Here is a 22,555-nt window from a genome sequence, read left to right on the forward strand (position 1 = left end):
TGTCTTTATTCTTGCTTTTTACCAAACAGCAACAATTTATTCTAGTCTGCAAAGTTATTTTCATTAATGGAGTAATATTTTTTTTTTTATCAACCACAAAGTCTTTCAGAAGGTACTTCAGAATTAAAAATTAAAAACTTGCACCTTCATACTAGAAAAAATTAGTTTTATAGTTTTGGTGATAAAAGGACAATCTGTAACAAAGGATAAAAACTAAGTCTAAGCTGAGTTCAGGATGTTAGTTAACATTAAATGTGTAAATCACTCACTATTTTATTCATATTAGATTAACTGTGACTATGTGGTCAACTATATAAACATGCAATTATATAATCTAAAACTAGCCAAATCCCTAGATGTACTATAATGTGACACTTATTTAAAGAAAAAAGCAACATTCAGATAGGAGCATAAGCAACACATTTCACACCTAGAACAGGGATCACTGGCTAGGGAGAGGGGAAGCTCTTGTTAAAGGAAGTTTTCAATTCTGGCAAGTAGCAGTCTTCCAGTGTAAACTAATGAATACATGAAAAACACCAAGGAGAATATATTCAAGTTAATGGAAACAAGTCTTTATTAAGTAACTTTTAATATCAGAAAAATAAAACTCTTATAATTCTCTTTACAGCAAATATATAATATCAGTGCTTTGGCCATCTTAAGTTAAAGGCCCTTTATCATAAAATATATGGTTTTAAACTTTACTCAAATTGAATTTATAATCCCTATGACTTCCCTACATATACATAACAAAAAGTGTAGTAAAATTAGCAAATACTAAACTATATTGATAATTTATCATTCTTAGTTTGTGGTTTTTAGAAACAGTACACGCACCTAATATATGTCGATTCCTTGGCTTATTAGTTGCAGTGTACAATGCAACGAAATACAAAATACATGCTTGGTGAACATTCGTTTGTATCTACAAGACGGCAGCTAGAGATTAGGTTTCAATACTGACATTTAACTATTCTACAAGCAATTAGCATTACATCATAATATGCCATCAAGGCAATTTTTTATACTGAAAAAATCAAAATAAAAACCGTTATTTGTAAACTTTTATACGAAATGTAACTCTTCAAGTGGAAATAAAAAATAAAATTTGTCTATTTACTATTCAATACACATAGGATTTCAATTTTTGTTATACCGAGAAAAAAAGCTCTTTTGTGTTGGGAAAATAACGCTTCAAAAAATAATTAGTAGAAAAACCCACCAATATAATGTTTTATCCGTTCAATGCCAGCAGATTTGGGAAGATACTGAGGATGAAAAGTCACAGACATCCACAGGTGAAATGTAAAAAGTGTATCTTAAAGAAATCTTTCCTTGTGATTGGAAACAAGTTTTGAAATGAAGTAAACTGATTGGAGGTCGTCACAGCTGCTTCTGTAAATATGCTAAGGGCATTGTTACCCCTCTCTCCCTCCCCCTCCCCTAAATTACTAAAAAATAAAAATACATTTATAATGTGCAAGACAAATATGGATTGAACATAAAATGTTTCACATTTTGATCTATAGTCTAAAAATTACTCAACAGCTTGATCAGACTAATGAATGGAATGTTCGTGTCCTCAATTATTAGCCAATGCAGGTGCACCCCAAAGCCTTTCCTGGAATGGAAAAACCCAGGTGGCCATTTCCACATCCACCGAGGGAGGCAATGGGTAGGAATTCACGATCAACACAACTGCATTCCTGCTCCACTGATCAGACCGGCCGGGAGCACTCTGGGCGAGATGAAGGTCAGTGTAGCAGTTTTTGTCCCAAATTATAACCAGTGATCGAGTAAACCGCCACCAGCCCTATTATTACCAATAAGCAACCACAATGCATTAAAAAGTTACTTGCAATCCTGCAGAATTAGGCATAAGTTGTTGTAAAATAAAAAAACAAACGGACCTGTTTTGTCAAAACTGGCAGTGTAAAGAAGGCAGCCCTGGAAGTGTCTGAGTCATCTGTAATGCCGCGTACCCTCCATAAACTCTTAATGTGGTTAGGCTTTGGGACCCATCATTTGGAAATCTTGGACGTATACACTTTTCTCATAGGTTCACACAACCTATGATTATCTTCACTCAGCCGAGTTGAACGTCAGCTTTAGCAATTCTTACACAAGCTATGTCTCTGGGTCTACAGGATAAGATTAATAATTCAAACCAAACTAAGACAAGAGACCACTTAGGTTTAGTGTTACCATAGCAGCCTTTTATAAGTTTACTAACAACTTTAGCCTAATCCCAATAAAGCCTGATAACAGTCATAAGAATTCATTAGGAAGTTTACTGGGGGTACCATTATACCCATGCCTTTATGAGTCCATATAGAGATATAGTATTTATGTATATATATATAGTTAAGAGTGAATTTGGATTGCCTGAGTAACAGCTGTCTGGCAAACTGGACATGATGGCGTTCTCTTTTCACAGATCTTGTTGGCACATTCCATGCAGAAGAGGTTGTGGCCACATGGAACTAGGGCAGCAATAACTTCATTCTCAAAGCAAATCACACAGTCGTGCTTTCGTCTTGATTCTGGAGGTGAGCTAGAGGTGGAACCACCATTGGAAGAGGAGTAACTATTGGTACCATTAGAAAAAGCAGGGATGTATATTGGAAGGCCAACATGGTTGCCTGTACTAGGTGGGTCGCTCCTAACCCTCCGAGCAAGTGGGTGTTCAATGCTCTCAGGAAAGGTAGGAGACAGACGAGGAGTAGATGGCTGACTTCCTCTACGCTGAGTCTTCATGTTACCAGGAGGATCACTCCCAAAGCCAGAGAGTGCGTTAACTGGTTCAAACGGAGTCCAGATAGTTTGAGCAGATGTTGGTAGAGAGTCAAAGGCAGGAGAATCAACTGCAAGGTCTTCTGAGCCTACAGAAGGTAGTGTATCTCCAAACCAAAAGTTTCCTGTGCTAAATGGGCTTGTTGGACTAAAGTCAGCCAGCCTATTGCTTCCAAAGTAGGAATCTGTGGAACCGCTTCCCAGGGAACTGGAACTATCATTTCGATAATTGGAGATCATTCTGGCTCGGCTAGGAGGAACGGGATTGGAGGAGAGCCACGCAGAGCCCAGAGTGCCGCCTTCAAAGCTGACGTCGGTACCGTTGTAATGGAAGTCATTCTCTTCGTTGAGCTCAATGTAGTTTCCCGTGCGCATGGCAATATGCATTTCAATTTCTTCTCGTGCTCGGTCAACATTCTCAGGCATCCCTGTCACTTCAAAGACGGGCTCCTTGTCTCTGCTCGGAGTTACTATGTACGTGTGGGTCTGCTGCTGGATTCTTTTGATGGTCGCTCCTTTGGGTCCAACTACCAGCCCTACCACGCGATAGGGCACTCGGACTTGAACGGTGGTCTGACCCGGCAGATTAGGACTGCATGACAGCCCTCCCAGGGCAGGGCCATTTTTGTTTCGAGATGCACGAATCATGGAGAAGTGCTCTGCAGCTGACAGGATTTCTCGTTTGGCCATGGCAACATCTTCCTTCCGTCCAGTGACAACAAAAATGGGCTCTTCACCACGAACCGGTGTTTTGATATACGTGTTCGTCTTGGCTCTCAGCGCTTTAATTTTACAACCTGTTAGAAAGAAAATATTTCTTAAGTATCAACATCTACTTCAACAATACTGATAAAGACAAATTATAGAAAGCTCCTTTCAAGATAACAGGCTGTTTTTGGGCAGTTTTTCTTTCCCTCTTTTAGTTTAAGAGTATTTCTTTATCACAAAAACTTATCACTAAATGCTGATACAGCTTTCCTAGTTCCACTATGACTCCTGGATCCTGAGAGGTACTTTCCTGGTGATCTCTCATTCTCAGCAAAGAGGTGATGCCTCCATTGAAGGCCTTTAACTCAGAGGACAGGCTTATAGTTTTCTTCCTCTTGTTATTAGTCATTGCAAACGAAGCATGAAATAGGCCAGCTATACTATGAGTGGATTTGACTTTCAAAACACTAATAATTTACTACCTTGCAGGGTGTTGGTGACAAAGAAAAAGAATGTACAATGTGAGACGATACCTATCATCTTATTTAATCTGCATAACAACCCTAAGGATGAGACTATTACACTCCTTTTATTGCTAAGGGAAATAAAGTGCAGAAATACTGTGTTATATGCCTAAGTTCACACAATAAAAAATAAAGCAAGTAAGAGGCAGAGCCAGAGTTAAACCTAGGCTGACTTCATAGTCTATAGTCTTTTTTGTTGGTCCTAGAACCTCAAATTCCACAGAACTATACTGCATGAGAAAAGTTCTTCAACTGACTTCCACTTAGCTGTCTTGTCATTTTACCTCAACATCATTCTCTCCTCTGTAAAACTCGATGACAATAGCAAAGTGCTCAAAGTTAGCACATCATCTCATTTCTGTTTCATCAGTTGGATTTCAGGCTTAACTACGAATCAGTTGTCTTTATCCCCATCTGTTTATGCTAACTGAACTCATGCATTAACTAAATTAATAATTACATAAAGCAGTTATATATAAATCCAAGACATGGAACTTGTATCAAAATTGATTATTTTAAAAAATTTCAATAATGATGAGTACCTTAAAGAAAAAAAAAAGATGCTGTTTAACTATGGGTGAGACAACTGTAAAATCCTGGGGTAAAAAAACTAACCCAGAGTAATTTTGTATTCATTGTGAAGTTCTTGCTAAATTCAAAAGAAATATATTGGAAATTGTATGGAGTATGGTCATTGGATATGGTTTTATTGAAGGACTATAATGGTTGGCAGTCCCATTCTCAAATAAAAGGCTTTGGTTCTAAATCCTAAGTATATTTAAGTTAAATAAAATATCTAAGATACATATGTATAACTACCCAAAGATTACTTTTTGGAGTAGTTAAATAAAATATCTAAGATACATATGTATAACTACCCAAAGATTACTTTTTGGAGTAATCAGCCATTACCAGTGCCAACTGTGTAACATTGGAGGGTTTCGAACAGTAACTTAAAGATGCCAAATATACGCTAAGGCATAAGACTCGAGGGTTATGCTTTTCAAAGATCTTAATGTGAAGCTTGCCAGAACAGATTTCTTCTCGTGACTGTATCGTGCTATTCCTAGTTTCTCAAAATAAAACAGTTAGATGCTACTGAAAAACACACGCCACAACCTGAGCAGATCATTTTCTTAAAACTTTTTTCCCCTGCCCTCACAAATTCATAATGTACAAAAACTAATTCTTTCTGGACATCATTCCTAACCTGCGTGACTGCACTAGTACCCTCCACCCCACACAAAATAGGCCTCCTTTCCTCCATTCTTGCCTCACTCCAATCAGCGCTCTACCTCCACTTTAGGTAGATGATGCTTTCTAAAAAAGCACCGATCGAAGGCTCACTTCTTTGCATAAGGCTTTGACGACTTCCTCTTACCATAAGGATAAAGTCCAGACAGTGCGGCACGCAGGAGCTGGCCCTGTGCCTGGACCTACCTCTCTCTGGCCTTATCTCATACCCCTCCTTTCCTCTTCCTCACTCCTTAAACTCTGTGGGGTGCTTCCACCACATTCATTGCCTCTCCATGCTCCTTGCTTCCACGATCAGAATGTTCCCTTAACCATGCCCCTCTGCTACCAGCTCTGCGTAATTCCTGGTGGCCCTTCAGATCTTAGTTTATTAGGTGCCTTATTCTCTGTGAAGCTTCCGTTCCTTTCCCTGAGTCAGATTTACTTTAACTGAAGGTTATATCTGAGAAGACCAGGGGGGTGGGGGTGGGTCGAGTGGTCCAGCTAAAAGCAAGACCGCAATGAATGCACTCAGCGGAGGAACTGCAGGAGCTGAGAAGGGCAGAGTGACAGGGTGGGTTGGGGGCTATCAAGAAATTACCACAATTAGTCTAATTTATGCTACTTTAAAACACAAAGTTACTACAGAGTGCTGCTATAAGTTTATATCTACAATGAACTACAAGATTAAATTGACAGTGTGACTTCTCGAGTATAGGAAAATCTATTCCTACTCTGCTCCACCACAGAAAGTGACTTGGAAGACCATAAACCTTCCACATCCACTTATCATTCACGCAGGCTGAATCTAGGAAACTCCCTCATGCAGCAGAGGTGGTGTTGCTTGAGGCCGAGAACTACAATCATTTCCACTGGCCAGTGTCTGACTGACGAAGAGACTCCTAGGACAGTCTGAAGGGGTGGTGAGAACGCCTAATTCTTCCTATTGCACCCTCAGAAGAGTTCCTATCATTATCTGGATATATGAGCTTCTTCTCTGCACTATAACCTAACAAGAAGGCAGTCTGCTAGAATCACACATTTCTAACAGAGAGGGTCCTGATCATCCTAGAGAAAAATGCTTGGCAAACTCTGTTACGGACGAAGGGAGAGTTAGCTTGAGGGTCTAGGGCTGGCCCTTCTCAACCCTTACTATAGTGAACATTAGAAAGCTAAATTAAGAAACTTCTCAAAATGCTTCTGAGACAATAAGCAGCTGTCAGATGAACCTCAGTAGAATATAATATTGGAGGAGGGCATGGCAACCCACTCCAGTATTCTTGCCTGGAGAACCCCCACAGACAGAGGAGCCTGGCAGGCTACAGTCCATGGAGTTGCAGAGAGTTGGACACAACTGAGCGACAAATACGCACATGCCTAAATCAGATACTACTGAGCCTATGGTTGTTACTAATGAGTATGTGTTTGATAGTCTCATTAGGAAGACAGAGAAGACAGAATGTGGACCACCTCTGAGATAGGGATGTAAGATAGCCTACCCTGCCCAAAAGGCCTACTTACCAAAAACAAGCTAAAAAAAAAACAAATTATTTACAATTCACATCACAAATGGCTAATTTCTCTTTTACAGGTACCCATATGCTATGCTATGCTATGCTATGCTATGCTAAGTCACTTCAGTCGTGTCCGACTCTGTGAGACCCCATAGACGGCAGCCCACCAGGCTCCGCCGTCCCTGGGATCCTCCAGGCAAGAACACTGGAGTGGGTTGCCAATTCCTTCTCCAATGCATGAAAGTGAAAAGTGAAAGTGAAGTCGCTCAGTCGTGTCCGACTCCTAGCGACCCCATGGACTGCAGCCCACCAGGCTCCTCCATCCATGGGATTTTCCAGGCAAGTGTACTGGAGTGGGGTGCCACTGCCTTCTCCGCAGGTACCCATATACTTGCCCTTATATCTCAAAACACCAAAAACCACAGAAAAAATAGGTAAAATAGCTCATAGAAAAGGAAACATATAAATAGCTCTGAACACGAATTTAGGTGTCATCTCCCACCTATCATCTCCCACCTATAAGACTGTCAAATATCAAAAACAAACAGTGCTAGTAAGAATGAGGGGAAAGCCCTCATATTTAGCTGCAGAGTAAACTGCTCGAGGGCAGTTGGCACTATCCATCAAAATTACAACTTCCTGTATCCTTCTGCCCCTGCAATCCCACTCACAGAACCAAGTCTGTAGGAATACTTGCCCAGGCACGAATAACCTCTGTATTCCTGTCTGTATTAGTGGGAGTTGGTACAGTGATGTAAGGGAATACTCGGCAGTCACAAAACTGGAAAACTAAGGGAGATAGGTAGGAGGGTGACTTAATTTCCCTGGTACTTTTAAATTCTTACAAATTTTGGAACCATACAAATGCATTATTTATTTTTTTAAAGAAATGTTGTTAAATTAGAAAATTTTAAAAATTAGAGATGAAGAAGTGACAGATTTTACTAGATTAAGCACATCAATCAGACTTTTGACTAGTTCTGAGATTTAGAAGAAAAAAAATTATGAACAGCAGGGTAAATGATTTCATAACCTCAAAGTTGAATAAAGCATTTTAAGTCTAAGAGGTAGGGACTAGCAATTGTTTTCTCATAGCTACAAATAAATATATGGCAAGCTGTATACCAGACTGTGTAGAGATTAAGAACCAGGACAGCACTAATGACTTTCATGGTTACCATTTTATTTTGATTTGGAAGTAAATTCCCCCAATAAAGTCTCTAACTTACCTCCCTCCTGTAGGAAACCCATTTTCCCCTTTCTGTATCACTATGGCTAGGGCTGTGATTCACCTTAAAACTCTTTAGTTGCAGCCAGAATTCTGGTCTTCTCACTTCCTGGTACAGTAAAAGGTTGGGTCTGGCTTCTCCAGGGTAAAGAGTCTCTCCCACCAGCTGCCTGAGCAGTTAAAAGGGAGAGGGCCTCTGTTTGTTGCTGGGAGAGGAGTTTAAAGAAAAGGAATTGAAATGGTCTTCAGTGTTTCTCAAACCATGGTTTGCAGGATCAATTTAATAGGCTCCAAATGTTTTGACGAAATATGTGGACATTGACTGCAAAATAAAATGTTCTTTTGATGGGGAAGGGCAGGGGGTGTCACAGAAAAGCTTAAAAGCACTAGACTAGACCTTTAAGGCTGCTTTTTAATTCCACGAAACGTGGAATGATATACTTAGAAGAATCAGATATAGAATTACAGTCTGCAATGTAGATATAATTACAGTCCAAATCAATTCACCTTAAAACAGGAAGATTATCCAGATCACAGGGGTGGGCCTGACCTGATCACAAGTTCTTTAGAAGAGCTTTCTCCGGTGGGCTTCACAAGTCGTCAGATGTGCTCTGGCTTTTCTGGAAGAAAGCAACCTATGCTTGACCTGCCTGTGGAGGCCTCATGGCAAGGAACTGTAGGTGGCCTCTGGGAGCTGAGAGCTAGGAGGAAAATGGAGGGCTCAATCCAGAAACTTTGTTCTGTTCTTTACTTTTATTATCTGCTTTAGTTTTCTAATGCTGCCATAACAAGTTACCTCACATAGTGCTTTCAATGTCACAAATTTTTTATTTTACACTTCTGACATGGGTTCTGACATGGGTTTCAACAGGGCTAAAATCAAGGTGTTTGCAGGACTGTGTTCCTCTCTGGAAGCTCCAGGGAAGAGCCTGCTCACTTGGCTTACTGGTAGAGTTGAGTTGCTTATCATCACAAGACTGAGCTCCCTGTATTCTCGCTGTCTGCTCAAGGCCATTCTCTGCCTCAGGAGGCCTCCAACATAGCTTGTGGCCCTGTCTCTCCATCTTCAGAGTCAGCAATGGGGACTGAACCCTTCTTGTACTTCAAATACCTCCCAATCTCGTATGCGACCCAGCTGGGAAAGTTCTTCTGTGCTGAAGGACTCATGTGATTACACCGGACCCACCCAGCTGTTCTCAGATAACCTTTTCACCTCAAGGTCCATACTCTACATCTACATAGTCAGAGTTTCCGGGGATATAGGGTGTAGGCATCTTCAGGGAAAGGGGGTTTATTCTGCTTACCACAACACAAATGTCCCGTTCCTCCAATTATTTCTCCATTCTTCCAGGCCCCTGGGCTTTTGAGCAAAGGAAAGTATTGGATTCAGAAAAATCTTAAACCCTAACCCAAGAATAGTGACCCACTGTCCGGAACAGTAGCGAGATACAAGAACAAGAAAAATTTGGGGATCACGGGCACTGAAGTAGGGTGAAGGGATAAACCACCGATAAAAATCAAAATAGGTCAAAAAGAAATATATAAGCCAGGGTGTTGATGAAGACAGGGTGTTTATGTCGAGAGATGAGTGATTTGGTAAGAAATGGACAAGTGAACCTGGTCTCCACTTGTCCTGTGGAATGTGACTAAGTGTTCCTAGCTAAACCACTCCTCCTTTGGCCCAGAACATCCACCAGCCTGATGCTTCAACTTACCAATTCAAGTATCAAGTTCCCTATAAAGGTGCAGGTGGCTAATTCCAGATGATATACAGAAACTACAATAATCTCTGCTCTCCAGGAGCTGACAGTGTAGAAAGGAAAGTCATGAAAACAATACTGGTATAAGGTAACTGCTTTAATGAAAACAGGCGTACAAAGCAGTGGGAGCACAGAAAAGGGCAGGGCTTTACTGCTTACAGAAGGTCAAAGAAGGCTTCAGATGCATCTGAACTTAGGTTTGAAGAAAGTAGTTCTGCCAGGTGGAAAGGAGAGTCAAGAGAACTGGAAGTGCCAAAGCAGGAATCAAGAGCCCAAGACAGCAGCCTGGATACCACACCTGGCTCAGTGCTACAGGAGCTTTAAGTAACTGGAGGGCAGAATGCCAGGGGAGCAGGTCAGGTGGGGGATGATTTAGTTTAACAAAGGCAGGGGAGTTTAAATTCTATCTGGGAGGTGCAAAGAACTTGTTTTGTTTTTTAAAGAAAGGAACCCCAAATGCTATGTGAAGTATTGCTGATTTTCGACAGAGGGTTTTGTTTTCCAGAAATTAAATTCATTATATTTTCCACTCATTTCATAAACTAGCTACAAATATAAGGTGATTTAAGAAAGCTAAAACCCTTATAAACACACCAAAACTAAGGTCTGTATATTTTTACTTTGGGTCATCTTCAGGTATATCTTTCTTCAGAAATTCCTTCCAAGAGGTTTTATTTTCAAAGAGAAATCAGTGTACATGCACATACACAAACATACCTGCTTTAACAAAAAATAGGGAGGGGAGTGAAGCAGTTCTTTTTATCTTCAAGAAAATTAGAATGCTGGGTTTGATATTAAAAATTACCTCCCCATCCCACCTCCCTTTTCCCATCCCACCTCCCTTTCCCCATCCTTCTCCTAATTAAGTGGCCATCACCTACCTTCTCCCAGACTTCATCATCTCCTAAACATGCCTGGTTCCTCCTGTCTCTACTCAGATATTTCCCTAAATAACCTGGAAAATCCTCCTAGCACTGCCCCCTCACCCTATATCTTCTGAGTAACAAACATAGTCATTGGAAAAGATGAGACTGTGTGTTGAAGGCTCTATGAACCCAAGAGTAATACAAATATAGATATGACTATTAATATCACAGCTACAGCTTACTAATTCTATTTCAAGGTCTAGTTTAAAGGAAATGTAAGGATCAAAAAAACTGGTTATCTGCTGGACTGGGCTCTAATCTACCATCAGTTGGCTTGTGGTTTTAATGTTAGGTCATTCAACCTCTAGGTCCTTTCCAATGCTTTTATTTTTGACCAAGTCTCTCTTCTCCTGGGACATACAAAATCACTTATTTCTGAAAACTACAAAGCACGTGGGACAATCTCACATGTATACACATTTATTCTTCCTTTCCTCAAGAAAAGCAGGTTGAGTAACAGCTGGAAGCACAAGACTTTGAATAGACCATCACTAACCATCTTTGTGAACATCTTTGTGACCTCTGTGAATAGGTCACTAAACCTCTCTCTCTCCTTCTTGAGGGTGTGTGCTCAGTTGCTTCAGTCATGTCTGATTCTTGGCAATCCTATGTACCATAGCAGGCCAGGCCCCTCTGTCCATGGGATGTCCCAAGCAAGAGTACTGGAGTGGGTTGCCCTGCCCTCCTCCAGGGGATCTTTCTGACCTAAGGATTGAATCTACATCTCTTACGCTTTCCTGCATTGGCAGGCGGGTTTTCTTTACCACCCGCCCTGAAGCCCACCTGGGTGTCACCTGGGAAGCCCAGAAACTATAATGAAAGTTACTTCTCTCACTTGGTTGTTGCAAAGATTAAATGAAATAACATCCTAAAAATACTCATCACGGTGCCTGTTATTCAAGTAGGTGCTCAGTAAAGAGGAGCTTTTTAAGCTCTCTAGCCCCTCTCCCCACTCCACCCCCACCACTGCAAGTATTTCATAAGTAAACTGAGCCAATAGGCTTGCCTTTGAAATAATAAACTTGTAGTGCATTTTTCAGTTTTCAAAACTCTCCTATATTTTCATTTAATCATCGTAACAGAGTGGTGACTAGCTTAATAGCTTTAGGAAGGATAGGAAACAAACTGAAAGAGGTTGGAAAGGTCTCCCAGCTAGAAAGCCCGACCTCAAACACAAGCTGTCTCCACACTCCTCTCACTACTCCATACTATTTTTCTCTAAAAGCATTAGAGAAACACATTATTTTATATGTATATTTCATGATATATTAGAATTAACAAGGGGGGATCATATTCTTTAATGATTGTACATATAAATAAGACCCTTTCGTCTTGGAATAATCTCAACAGACTATTCAAAAGTTCCTACAATTTTATAGGGACTCAATTTTTCAGTATTATTAGCTTCAAAGACTGGTGAATATCAGATAAACCCAGTAAGAGAGTGTTTCTCACACACACAACTTAACTCAACATTTAAATAAATTGCTTAGATTAACAATGTAATAGATTCTTAAATGTACAATACAGAAATAGCTTTCCTTTCCCTGCTCAAGGGTCCTTCTTGCAGCTCCAGTCAAAAATCGCTGAAATTTTCTGTTAAGAATATGGTTTCACATTAGACATCACTTCGTCAACACTTCAAACAGTTTCATTTATGTGACTTTTTAGTTTTGCTTATTACCAGTATTCATACAGACATATAATACCCTAAATCAAGTAGCATCTAGAACAAACAGATCCAAACAACTTTTGGTTGACTGACTCCTCAGGTAAAGGGTTAGAGATAAAGGCAAGAGGGAAGAAAACCTCACAATATAAAAACTATAATGATAAATACTAAAATGGCAAGTCTCTAGTCCAACAGTTCAGTTCAATAAAATAAACAGCAAGTATCTGCTACATTTCAGGTAATTTAACCGAGATTAAGACTGAGATTCAGTTCTGCCCTCACTGACCTGTATCCAACTTCAAGCATCAAAAGGATTTGTTGTTTATAGGTGTTCATGTACAGATATTGATCAATCATTTTCTTTTCTTATACCATTGGCTGGTGGTGGTGTTCAAGTCTTTTATATCCTTGCTGCTTTGTCTGCTTGTTCTACCACTTACAGAGTTGGGAGCACTGAAGTCTCTAATTCTATTAGCTTGAGACCCTGGGTATGTTACTTACATCTCCATAGACTTGTTTCCTTATCTGTATGGTTGCAATAAGAATGGATCAAATGAGATGACATACTACTTGAAATATTTAAATGTTATTATTTTTAAAGAAAAGCAAATGAGTCAATTTTCTCTAGGAAGTTAAAAACATTAAAAAACCCTTAAGTCCTAAAGATAAAACTTATATTTAGATTATGAAAAATATGTTTAAGATATTAATTTTACAAAACTGGGAGGAGATATGTTGAAGTCAATCTAATTGGTAATTTTAAATCTGGTTTACTTTTACATGATTTTAGGAACTCTTCTTGGGCAAAGATAAGAATATAAGGGTTACAAGAGATATAATCTAGTCCAATGTCACTTTATTTGTGGAGAAAACTCAAGCCAAGAATTGCCCAAAGTTATAAACTAACGACTCTGAAATGCCTCAATTCCCTAAACACGCCACTTTCTCAACCTGCCTTCTTTTTCCAGTTGATTCTTAGAAGTGGAGAATTCCCAAAATATATGATGTATTTTTAAAAGCAGAGGTTAAACTAAATTTTAAATCCCCCCCTCTCCTTTTTGACTTAATTTAGATAAGAGGATCCACATACGCAACAAAAAAGGGTTCCCATTTGGCCTTTCACTAAACCTGTGACACCCAGAGGTGGGTGTCAATTAGAGATGAGAGGCAGAACAATTTTCCTAACTGGGGATTTTAAAATTATGTTCATGTCCATTAGAGGATGTTAATAGAAACTTAGAATTACTTCTATTTGGGAACCATATAATGGAATCAGATTCATCTGTAAATGATTCTCTTTCAGACTATAGACTGGATGGATCAAGTTTTTCCCCCAAGAGGAAACTGAGACTCAGTGAGGTTAAGTGATTTGTCCATGGTCACAGGCAACAAATGGTAAAACCATGTCTCTAACAAGTTTAACTCCAAGTTCAATGTCCTTACTGCAGGTACTGGTGGAAAGGTAGATGATAAGCCAAAGGCGAGGGGACAGTGGTATAGAAAGAAGGTCAGCCCAAAGGCCATTTTACACTGGTAATCTTCTAGAAGTTTGGAACTATTCCCTCCCCACTCTTCTCTGTGTTTAAGATGAAGCTTTATGCTTATCTTCAACTCTATCTGCAGTTCATTAAATAATTTTCTTTATTATTTTAAGGCCTAGTCTTATTTTATTGCATGATACCTACCACTTTACTTATGGTCAAACCAGGTTTCCCTACATACAATGAACTGCAGTTTCTGCTTATTGGACAAAGGCAACAAGCCATGCCCACATGAATTGTTCTTAAATCCTGAACCCTGGCATGAAAGAGGCGGTACAACTATGCAGTGTAACTTAGAATTCTCAGAATCAACCACTGAAATAAAGACTCAAAAGGATTAAAAAAAACACTGCGCTGTACATATTCAATTTAGTATAGTTTGGCTTGGTATTACTAATGTTAGAAAATCATTTAAAAAGCTTAAATATCAGATGTAATCACTATAAATGTCTATAGAGTACCTAATGGTAGTATGGGGAGAAGAGTTAAAGACTAAACATGCATCATGGTATATAAGCCATTTGGGAAGGATTAAGATGCAGTTTGATTAAACATATCATTTTAGAATCACCTGAAGATCAATGAGGTTTTAAAATAGATTATTCATAATCTCTTTGGAGTTTCCTAAAGGAGTTGTTTTTTTTTTTTTTTTTTGACCACAGCATGTGGGTTGTGGGATCAGATGAGCCCTCTGTAGTGGGAGCCCAGAGTCTTAACCAGTGGTCTGCCAGGGAAGTTCCTCAAGGAGTTTTAAATTGCAAACACCCTTTCCTATTTAGTATCTTATGAACATTTTTATCTCTCTTTTTTTTTCATTTTGAGTTTAAATTACAAATGCTATTAAGGCAGAAATTACACTAAAAAAATTCGGCCACAATCCCACAGACTTTAAAATAATACTGTGATAGTCATCATGGCTGTTCATGAATATTCTGGCTCTCTCCTGTGGACACATGATTGTAATGCAATTTCTCACCCACTTGAAGTTAGGAGTGGCCAGATAACTTGTTCTGATTAATGAAATATGAGTGGATGTGATTACCATGCTACTTCAGGTCTAACATTTAAAGACCGGTGTGTGCTACGCCACCATCTCATCCTTCAGGCACAGAGAGGAAGACCAGCCACACTTGAGATGGTGGCTGCTTTGTTGGTCTAAGACCCTGAATGACCAAAATGAGCAGAGCCCCTGTGAAAAAGAAATAAATCACTGGTCATTTTAATACTGAGATGTTGGGGTTCTTTGTTATTACAGCATCATTTATGCCTATCTGGATAGAAGTGCCATGTGTCTAACAGGCATTTAGATATCAGTTCCTTTCAGTTCTGTCACATTAGAAGGATACAGTAATGTGTGAAACTGTCTGCTAAAGCAGAGAAAAGGTGAACAAGATTAACAATTAATTTCAGATTTAACTTAACAACAGTAGTATGTGCTTATCACTTAGTTTCATATATGTCAATTTATTTGTGTACAATTCACAGTCCCTAGAGGTACTGTAGATAACGCCTATACCCAGCTGAAGAAGAGGAATCTGAATCCTAGGGAGTGATTTGTCCAAGGCCACACAGTGACTTACTGGCATAGAGTAATCAGAATTTAGGAAGTTTAACTTCTGATTGCTGTCTCTTTCCAATATATCACAGCTGAGCAAGGACTGCTAAGGGCAATTTGGGACAGCTTTCAACATATATTTTTATAGCAAAACATATATTCTAAAATAATTTTTGTCTTCAGTTTAAGACACAAGCAACACATTCTTCCATCTGTGCAAATATTAATTCAAAATGAGATCCACAAAATACTAAGCACGATCTTATAACTAAATTCCACCTTTCCTTGAAAATGTAAGATTTAAGATCTAGAATTCCAACCCATAGACATTGCTGGAAATCTTCCTTGAGGAAATCTCTAAAGGTCTCAAATACTTGACTCCCTGCATCAGTTTTAGGTCACTGGCATTTTCTACCAGGGGGCAGAAAACACACCCTTGAATTACCACTTTATTTTCCATTTCCTCCTTAGTGAATCAAAATAGTTCATTAGCTGAATAAGGCAGGAAGAAAAGGCAGTGGATTCCCCACCCATCTGCAAAACAATTAAGGTTCCAGAGCTAATATAAACTATTATTTGGATCTTAAAGTCTAAAAAAATGACAATGTTTAATTTTTAAAACTAGCATGTATATACATAGAAATTAACTTTCTGAATTATAAATGATAGCGAATTTCTAGTTAGACATAATAGAAGTAGAATGTTAGAACAATGCTTGTGCCTTCTGGATACCAAAATCTTATTAAGTAAATTAATTTGGACAGTGATGATATTTTAAGCTATGCATATTAGAAACACAGCATCCTAAATCACGTTTAGGACTGAAACGGACTCAAAATATTCTTCCTGAGCAAGATGCCTACTGAGGTAGCAATGTAGAATTGAGAACTTTATCCCCATTATCAAACAATTGGTCTAACCGCAAGTTCCACTACCTGAGCAAGGTATCTATTAGCACCTCAGTTTCTATGTCTGTAAAATGGGGATAACCACCTACCAGAGTTAAATGGCAGGTAATAGAGTACCTGGAAGAGGGAATGCCAACAACTCTCCCCCCAAAAGAAAAAGACACTGTGCTTTAGCATTATTCTGAAACTATTTCTCCTCATGAAATAGATATTTCTTCTTAAACAGGGAATTTATGTACAATACCAAACTTTCTCTTTTTAGAACCTGAAAACTTGTTCCACCCTAGGAAACTGGGGAAAATTTTCCCAAGGATGTATTTAAGACAACCTAAAACAATGTGTCATATTGTCTGTTTTAAAAAGTGGAAATGTATACAATCCCTGGGGATCAGTGGAAACAGAGTAGCTGAATAAAGAAAAAAAATTTCTAAGGAGGTCTAGCTCAGTAATAGCCAAAACAGGGTACAAGAAAAGTCATTGGAGTGCAGGAAAAAAAAAAATCAAAACACTCCAATTTCCATCTTTAACTCATCCCTTTAAACTGTCTACATGTTTTAAAAATGTATAGTATATCAGCATATGTATTATTCATAAATATTCACATATTGAGATTATTAGCTTAAATATTTTTTGACAGAGTGTACAACAAAAAAAGAGGCTTCCCCAATGGTTCAGCAACAAAGAATCTGCCTGCAAGGAAACGTGAGTTCCATTCCTGGGTCAGGAAGATCCTCTGGTATAGGGAATGGCAACCCACTCCAGTATTCTTGCCTGAAAAATCTCATGGACAGGTGTGCGCGTGAACACACACACACACAGAGCCAGAAATAGCTTTTCTCAACTAGGTTAGAGAACACACATATACCATCAAGGAAATCACTCATGAAAATAGTTAAAGATGTACATTAATCTTAAACTGTACTATAAAACCTTTACAAGTCTTTAAAACAACTGAACTTATGACATTCAATATTTATTTATACCATCGTTAAGTAGACTTGTATTTTAATTCATTTTTCAGTCTAACTGGTTCTCAACGACTATACAAATTGGAGCAAAGTCCATTGACTTAAATTAAACGTCCTGTTAACCACTGTGAATGTATCTTGCAGGTACTACATTTTTAAAAAGTTAGGTCATATATCTGTTGTCAGGTTTACTTTTGATGTCTATATTCCAGAACTTCTTTGATTATCAACAAGCCTCTTTAGTTCCTGGCTTTATTTTACAGTATTGTTGGTTTCAAAATGAGATGCAAACTTAAAAAGGGGGACCAATTTAACATTTGCAAATGACCATATGCTGCTGGGGAGTATAAGTATGAGGTCAACACTGCCAACTTAAAGCAGTAGTTTGTTTTTCTGAAAGACACTGGAACTAGAGGCCATCTACATGAGTTGCTAGTCTATATGACTCAGAATTCCATTTGTCCTACTCTCTGCTTCAGAGCTGAAGTCACAGATGTCTCCATCTGTGACATAATTATTTCCAAAACCAATTAAGAGATGTCAAACAGAAAAGTATGACTTCAGGTAATGAGTAAAAATGGCAGGAAGGGATAATTCTTAAGCAGGAAAATTTTGTTCCAAAGCAAGAAGTAAATTAAATGATTTGCCCTGTTTATTCACTTAGGGAAAGGGGAAATTATCACACTGTAAAAGGATGCAAACATTAGAAGTTGCCTGGTTCTCTGTGCAAGTGGGAAAATAACTACAGGCTTTATAATGGTGCTGCTGAGGGTGGGGGTGGCAAAGGGGCCAATGATCCACTAGTTGAATGGGTCGGAACAGGAGAAGGGTAAAACTTTTTGCTCTTAAGATAATCTTGAGAATGATGACATACTTTTAACAGTACTGTCAACTCTGGGAAAATAAGTGCAAAAGGAAGAGTCAGCAACTTGTCTCTATGTCCTAAGACATAAATAGATTCACATTTCCTTATTAACTAATAAGCTCTGCCCTAAGAGGAAAAACTAAAGACTTTATTTCATTGCTATAATTTGGTGCAAGATTAAAACCTGGAATTCAGTTTACTTTTAAATAATAGAGTGGTATAAAGGTAACAGTCTGCCTAATTAAGGGCTATTTTACCATGCTTCAAAGGGTATAATACAGAAGACAAAAATTCGTATTAACTGAACAAAAGCTATCAGTATCTCGTCCCTTAGTAAAACTAGCCTCTAAGCGTTCTTTTCCTTTGTTATCCTAAACTGTCACCATAAGCAAACTGAAGCAACTTGTGCTGAGGAAATACCAGCCTAGAAGGGCCTGAACACACCTTGCCATCGCCTTTTCCCCACTCTGCTAAGTATCAAGACTCTAAGTATCAAAACAGTCCCCCTCACAACTTTCCAACTGTACCTAGAGATTATTTCTCCACACCTTTCCTCACTGTGTCCCTCAGTCTTTCTTCCACCTTCCATTTGTTAAAGTCCTATCCATTCTCCAAGGCCCCCCACAGCTGATACATGTACGACTTTGTCACACACTATAGTTAATGACATTAATTACAGATTAGATTAGTGCCACTCCGCTGTTTATATTTGACTGTTGGCTTCTTAAGGGCAGCAAGTTAGTTGGAACTAACCTCACATTCCCAACTGCCATAAACTCAAATGCCTGGCAGAATGTAAGCTTGATATATAGCAATTCCCAGATGCTGTTAATGGAATAACCAACTCATTCTGGATCTATAACTTGAGATGTTATAATTTTATCCTATGTGAGGTGAAACAGTTCTCTCCTGGACTAGCATCTTCAGTATTGCAAAAACAAAACAAAAGCAAAACAAAAAAACAAAAAAGGAAAGCAAAATTGATTCACCAAACTATGGGAATAAACTCTTAAGGGAATGGCATCAGCTTTGAACACTGTCTTTAAGTACCAGGCAGTCTGAAATAGGCTATCTCCTCCATCCAGATTTCAGATGGATGGATTTTTCATGTTAAAATCCTAGAGGTAAGAAATGAGCCAACTCTGATATTTGAAACCACCATTTCGACAGACCTTATTTATGTGTACTTTAGACCACTTGGGAAAGATGAGATCATTTAAGCAGCAGCGCCATCATTTCTTTTTATTTGACCCCAACAATGCTCTCAACCTAACAGCAGAGAGACATGCATCAACCAGGCTCAATCATATTGTAATAAGTCAGCTGCAGAGAATATTCACTCCTTCAATAAAGGGGGCGAAGCTACACTAAAGAGCATACGACCTTCCCTAAAAATGTCGGATAGAGAGGTACTCTGGGCATCCCCTTCCCCCACCTTCACAAATCTACTCCTGGAATCTGAGACATAGGTCCTTTGTCTGAACAATGTGGGAGGAGTCTGTCTGCAGTACTGGTGTGCTGGCAAGTGAGGAGAATCTACTGAAAACTGTATAAACGTAAAAAGTTCCTTAACTCAATTACTTTACTGTCCAATTTTCCTTCATCGTGTACCCTAAAGCGTTCTAAAAGGTAGCCACTCCGTCTTTTCGAGAGTTAAAATATATCGGAATACCGTAAGATCGATCAACAGAGTTAGCTAAGAAGCTAAGTTTCTGAACAGCAAAGGGGTGGAGGGGGGGTGGCGGTAAGAACGACCACTTGAACATCTCCTCTTCCCTCGCGAATGAGCTTCCCGCTCCCCACCCCACCGACAAGCCTCCATTTCTGTCAATTTCTTCTTCCCAGAAAGCCGCTGTAACGCAGGCTGAGAGGTTTTTACTAAGACAGTAGTCGGCTGCGCAAACTTGCGTTCTCGAAGCTTTTCGTGCACAACACCGAATCCACAACCGACCCCGACCTTTTACCACCTCAGGTTGTTTCTGGTGCCACGCCAGCTGGGGTGTTCCAGGAATACAGCCGGAGTCAAGGGGACACCGCCGGGCTGGGTGGCTCAAGAAACTTATCGCCTTGCATTGTGCAGGAGGAGAGGGACACCGTCGGGGGGGGGGGGGGCGGGGGCGGTTCGCAAGGTGACCCATCTTCTCGTCTGATAGCCCCTCGGGTTCCTCCCACACCCCTTCCCGGTGGACCTAGGGCCCTCGCCAGGTTCGCCTTTCCAGCCCCAAGCTCCTTTCTTTCGTCTCCCCACCCACGCGCGGGGCCCAGCCCGGCTGGACACCCCCCAACCCCCCACTCGCACTCACCCTGGCGACCGACAATCTCGGCGACATGCTCGGAGCTCGGCACCGGAACGCACTCGGTGGTGTTAACGCTCTTTCTCCGGAGCAGGGCCGCCTGCTCCCCGTTCAGGGCGGCCGCCGCCGCCGCCGCCGCCCCGCAGCCGCCGGGGCCGTAGGCGTGGGACAGCATCGCCGCCATCATGCCCTGGGCATCGTCCCCTCCGTAGAGCACCCCCGCCGCCGCCGCCGCCGCGGCCGCCTCCCGGGCATCGAAGCCGGCGGCGGGCAGCAGCACCGACCCCAGGGACCCGCCCGGGATCGGCTGGGTCTGAGAGGCGGCGGCCGCGGGCGGCGACAGCAGCAGCAGGGACGGCCGGCCCTCCTCCTCTGCCTCCTCCAGCTCCTCCTCCTCCAGCAGGTCTCCGTCCAGCTCCGCGTCCTCCCCCTCCTCCTCGTCGTCGTCGTCGTCGTCGTCCTCCTCCTCCTCCAGCTCCAGCTCGGCCGCCTCCGAGACCCCGGGTCGGCCGGGCGGCGCCCGCTCCTCGGGTGATGGCCCCGCCGCCCGCCGGGCCGGGCCCTGCGCCGCCGCGGCCCGGATCGCCGGGGCGCCGGGCTCCGCCGGGCTGGGGTCGTCGAGGCCCAGCGCTGCCAGGCGTTCCCTCAGCAGGAGCCCGTCCCCCTCGAGCTCCGGGCCACCCGCGGGGGGCGGCGGCGGAGGAGGCAGCGGCGGCGGCGGCGGGGGCGGCTGCGGCAGCGGGGCCGGGGCCGCCGCCAGGGCCAGGGCCGCGGAGCTGCCGCTCGGCATCGCGGCGGCGCGCTGTCAATGGCGGCGGCGGCGGCGGCGGCGGCCGCGTCAGGCGCGGCGGGCGGCGAGCCCCATGGCGGACAGGGCCCCGGCCCTGCTCAGCGCGCAAACACTTTTCCTCGGGGGAGGCGGCGGGGCCGAGCGACCCGGGCCGAGCAGCGCCAGGGCCGCCCGGAGAGCGGAGAGGGCGGGGTGGAGGGGCAAGGGAAGGAGGCAGAGGCAGGTAACTAGGTGGGTGGGTGGGGACGGCAGCGGGGCGGGCTGACGGAGGTTCGGCCGCGGCTCCCCTCTCAGGGATTCTTTTGTTTCATGGCCTCAACCAGGCCCCGGCGCGCGCGGCGGCGGCGGCGGCGGCGACGCCCCACGCCGCTCTCCTAAGGCAGCCGGCGCGCTCCGATTGGCCGCTTTTAATCTCCGGGAGCCCGCCCTCTCCTCCCCGCGGCCTTCTAACTCCTGTCCCTAGCCCCACCCCCCCACCCGCTTCTTGGGCCCCGCCCTGCTCCTCCCCAGAGCTTTCTGATTGGGTGACTGGGACGAGCCCGCCTCTCAAAGCCTTCTCCGTCCGTCCTCTGCCCTCCCCCCCCACCCCCCCCTCCCCGTTCCTTACCGGCTCACGAGGAGAGGGACTGTGATTGTTCGCTTTATACGTCACTCTTTGTGACGTAGCCGGGTGGAGGCGGGGCGAAAGCAAGGCCGAGGAGGGCTGAAGCTGGGAGCCTTCTGGAGGGGGTTCTCGCGCAGGCGCGTGCAGTCCAAGCGCACACCTGGCCGTCTGCGGTCCTGGGCATCCTTGGGGCCCACCTGGGTGGGGTCTTTCAGTTCCCAGTGGGGGCGGCTTTGGAGGTGTAGCGTAGGCATGGGCCCGGAGGGCATGGTTCAAGAGGTGATTTCCCTCTTTCGGAGTAAGGGCCTAGGGAGAGAGTCATTGCAGGAGGGGCCAGTGAGGTGTCCTCCTGTGCAGCCGCAGGGGTGGTTTCCTAGCCGCGTGGCTCCTGGGCCTTCCCTGCACCACCCCTGGAAGCTCCTCCTTCCCGGGCGGGGCCCTCCCACGCCCTGCCGGCTCGCCTTCCAATACCAGCCCGGTAGGTTCCATCAGGAACCTTCAATGCTGAACTCCAGTTCTTTGGGGGCTTTTCTTCCTCCAAGACGTTCTTCCCACAGTATTGTCCGGGAGGTACCACACAGTGGGTATATTTTAGAGGGGTTTATTTTTAAATGGTTTGTTAAGAACAAATCTTATTACTTTCCTTCATCTCGGGCTGTGACTGTCATC

General features: G+C 42.4%; 1 protein-coding gene across 1 annotated transcript; it reads right to left on the reverse strand.

Moving 5' to 3' along the window:
- Positions 1 to 557: 557 nt before the first annotated feature.
- Positions 558 to 21,688, reverse strand: MEX3C (mex-3 RNA binding family member C). The gene is made up of 2 exons (XM_055558961.1): positions 20,502 to 21,688; positions 558 to 3,593 (listed from the first exon to the last, which is right to left on the reverse strand). The coding sequence occupies exons 1-2, from the start codon at positions 21,280 to 21,282 to the stop codon at positions 2,368 to 2,370; spliced, it is 2,007 nt and encodes a 668-aa protein (XP_055414936.1). The 5' UTR covers positions 21,283 to 21,688; the 3' UTR covers positions 558 to 2,367.
- Between the last annotated feature and the right edge of the window lie 867 nt (positions 21,689 to 22,555).

This window comes from Bubalus kerabau, chromosome 21 (genome assembly GCF_029407905.1).
Source record: "Bubalus kerabau isolate K-KA32 ecotype Philippines breed swamp buffalo chromosome 21, PCC_UOA_SB_1v2, whole genome shotgun sequence".
In the NCBI taxonomy this organism is placed as follows: domain Eukaryota; kingdom Metazoa; phylum Chordata; class Mammalia; order Artiodactyla; family Bovidae; genus Bubalus; species Bubalus kerabau.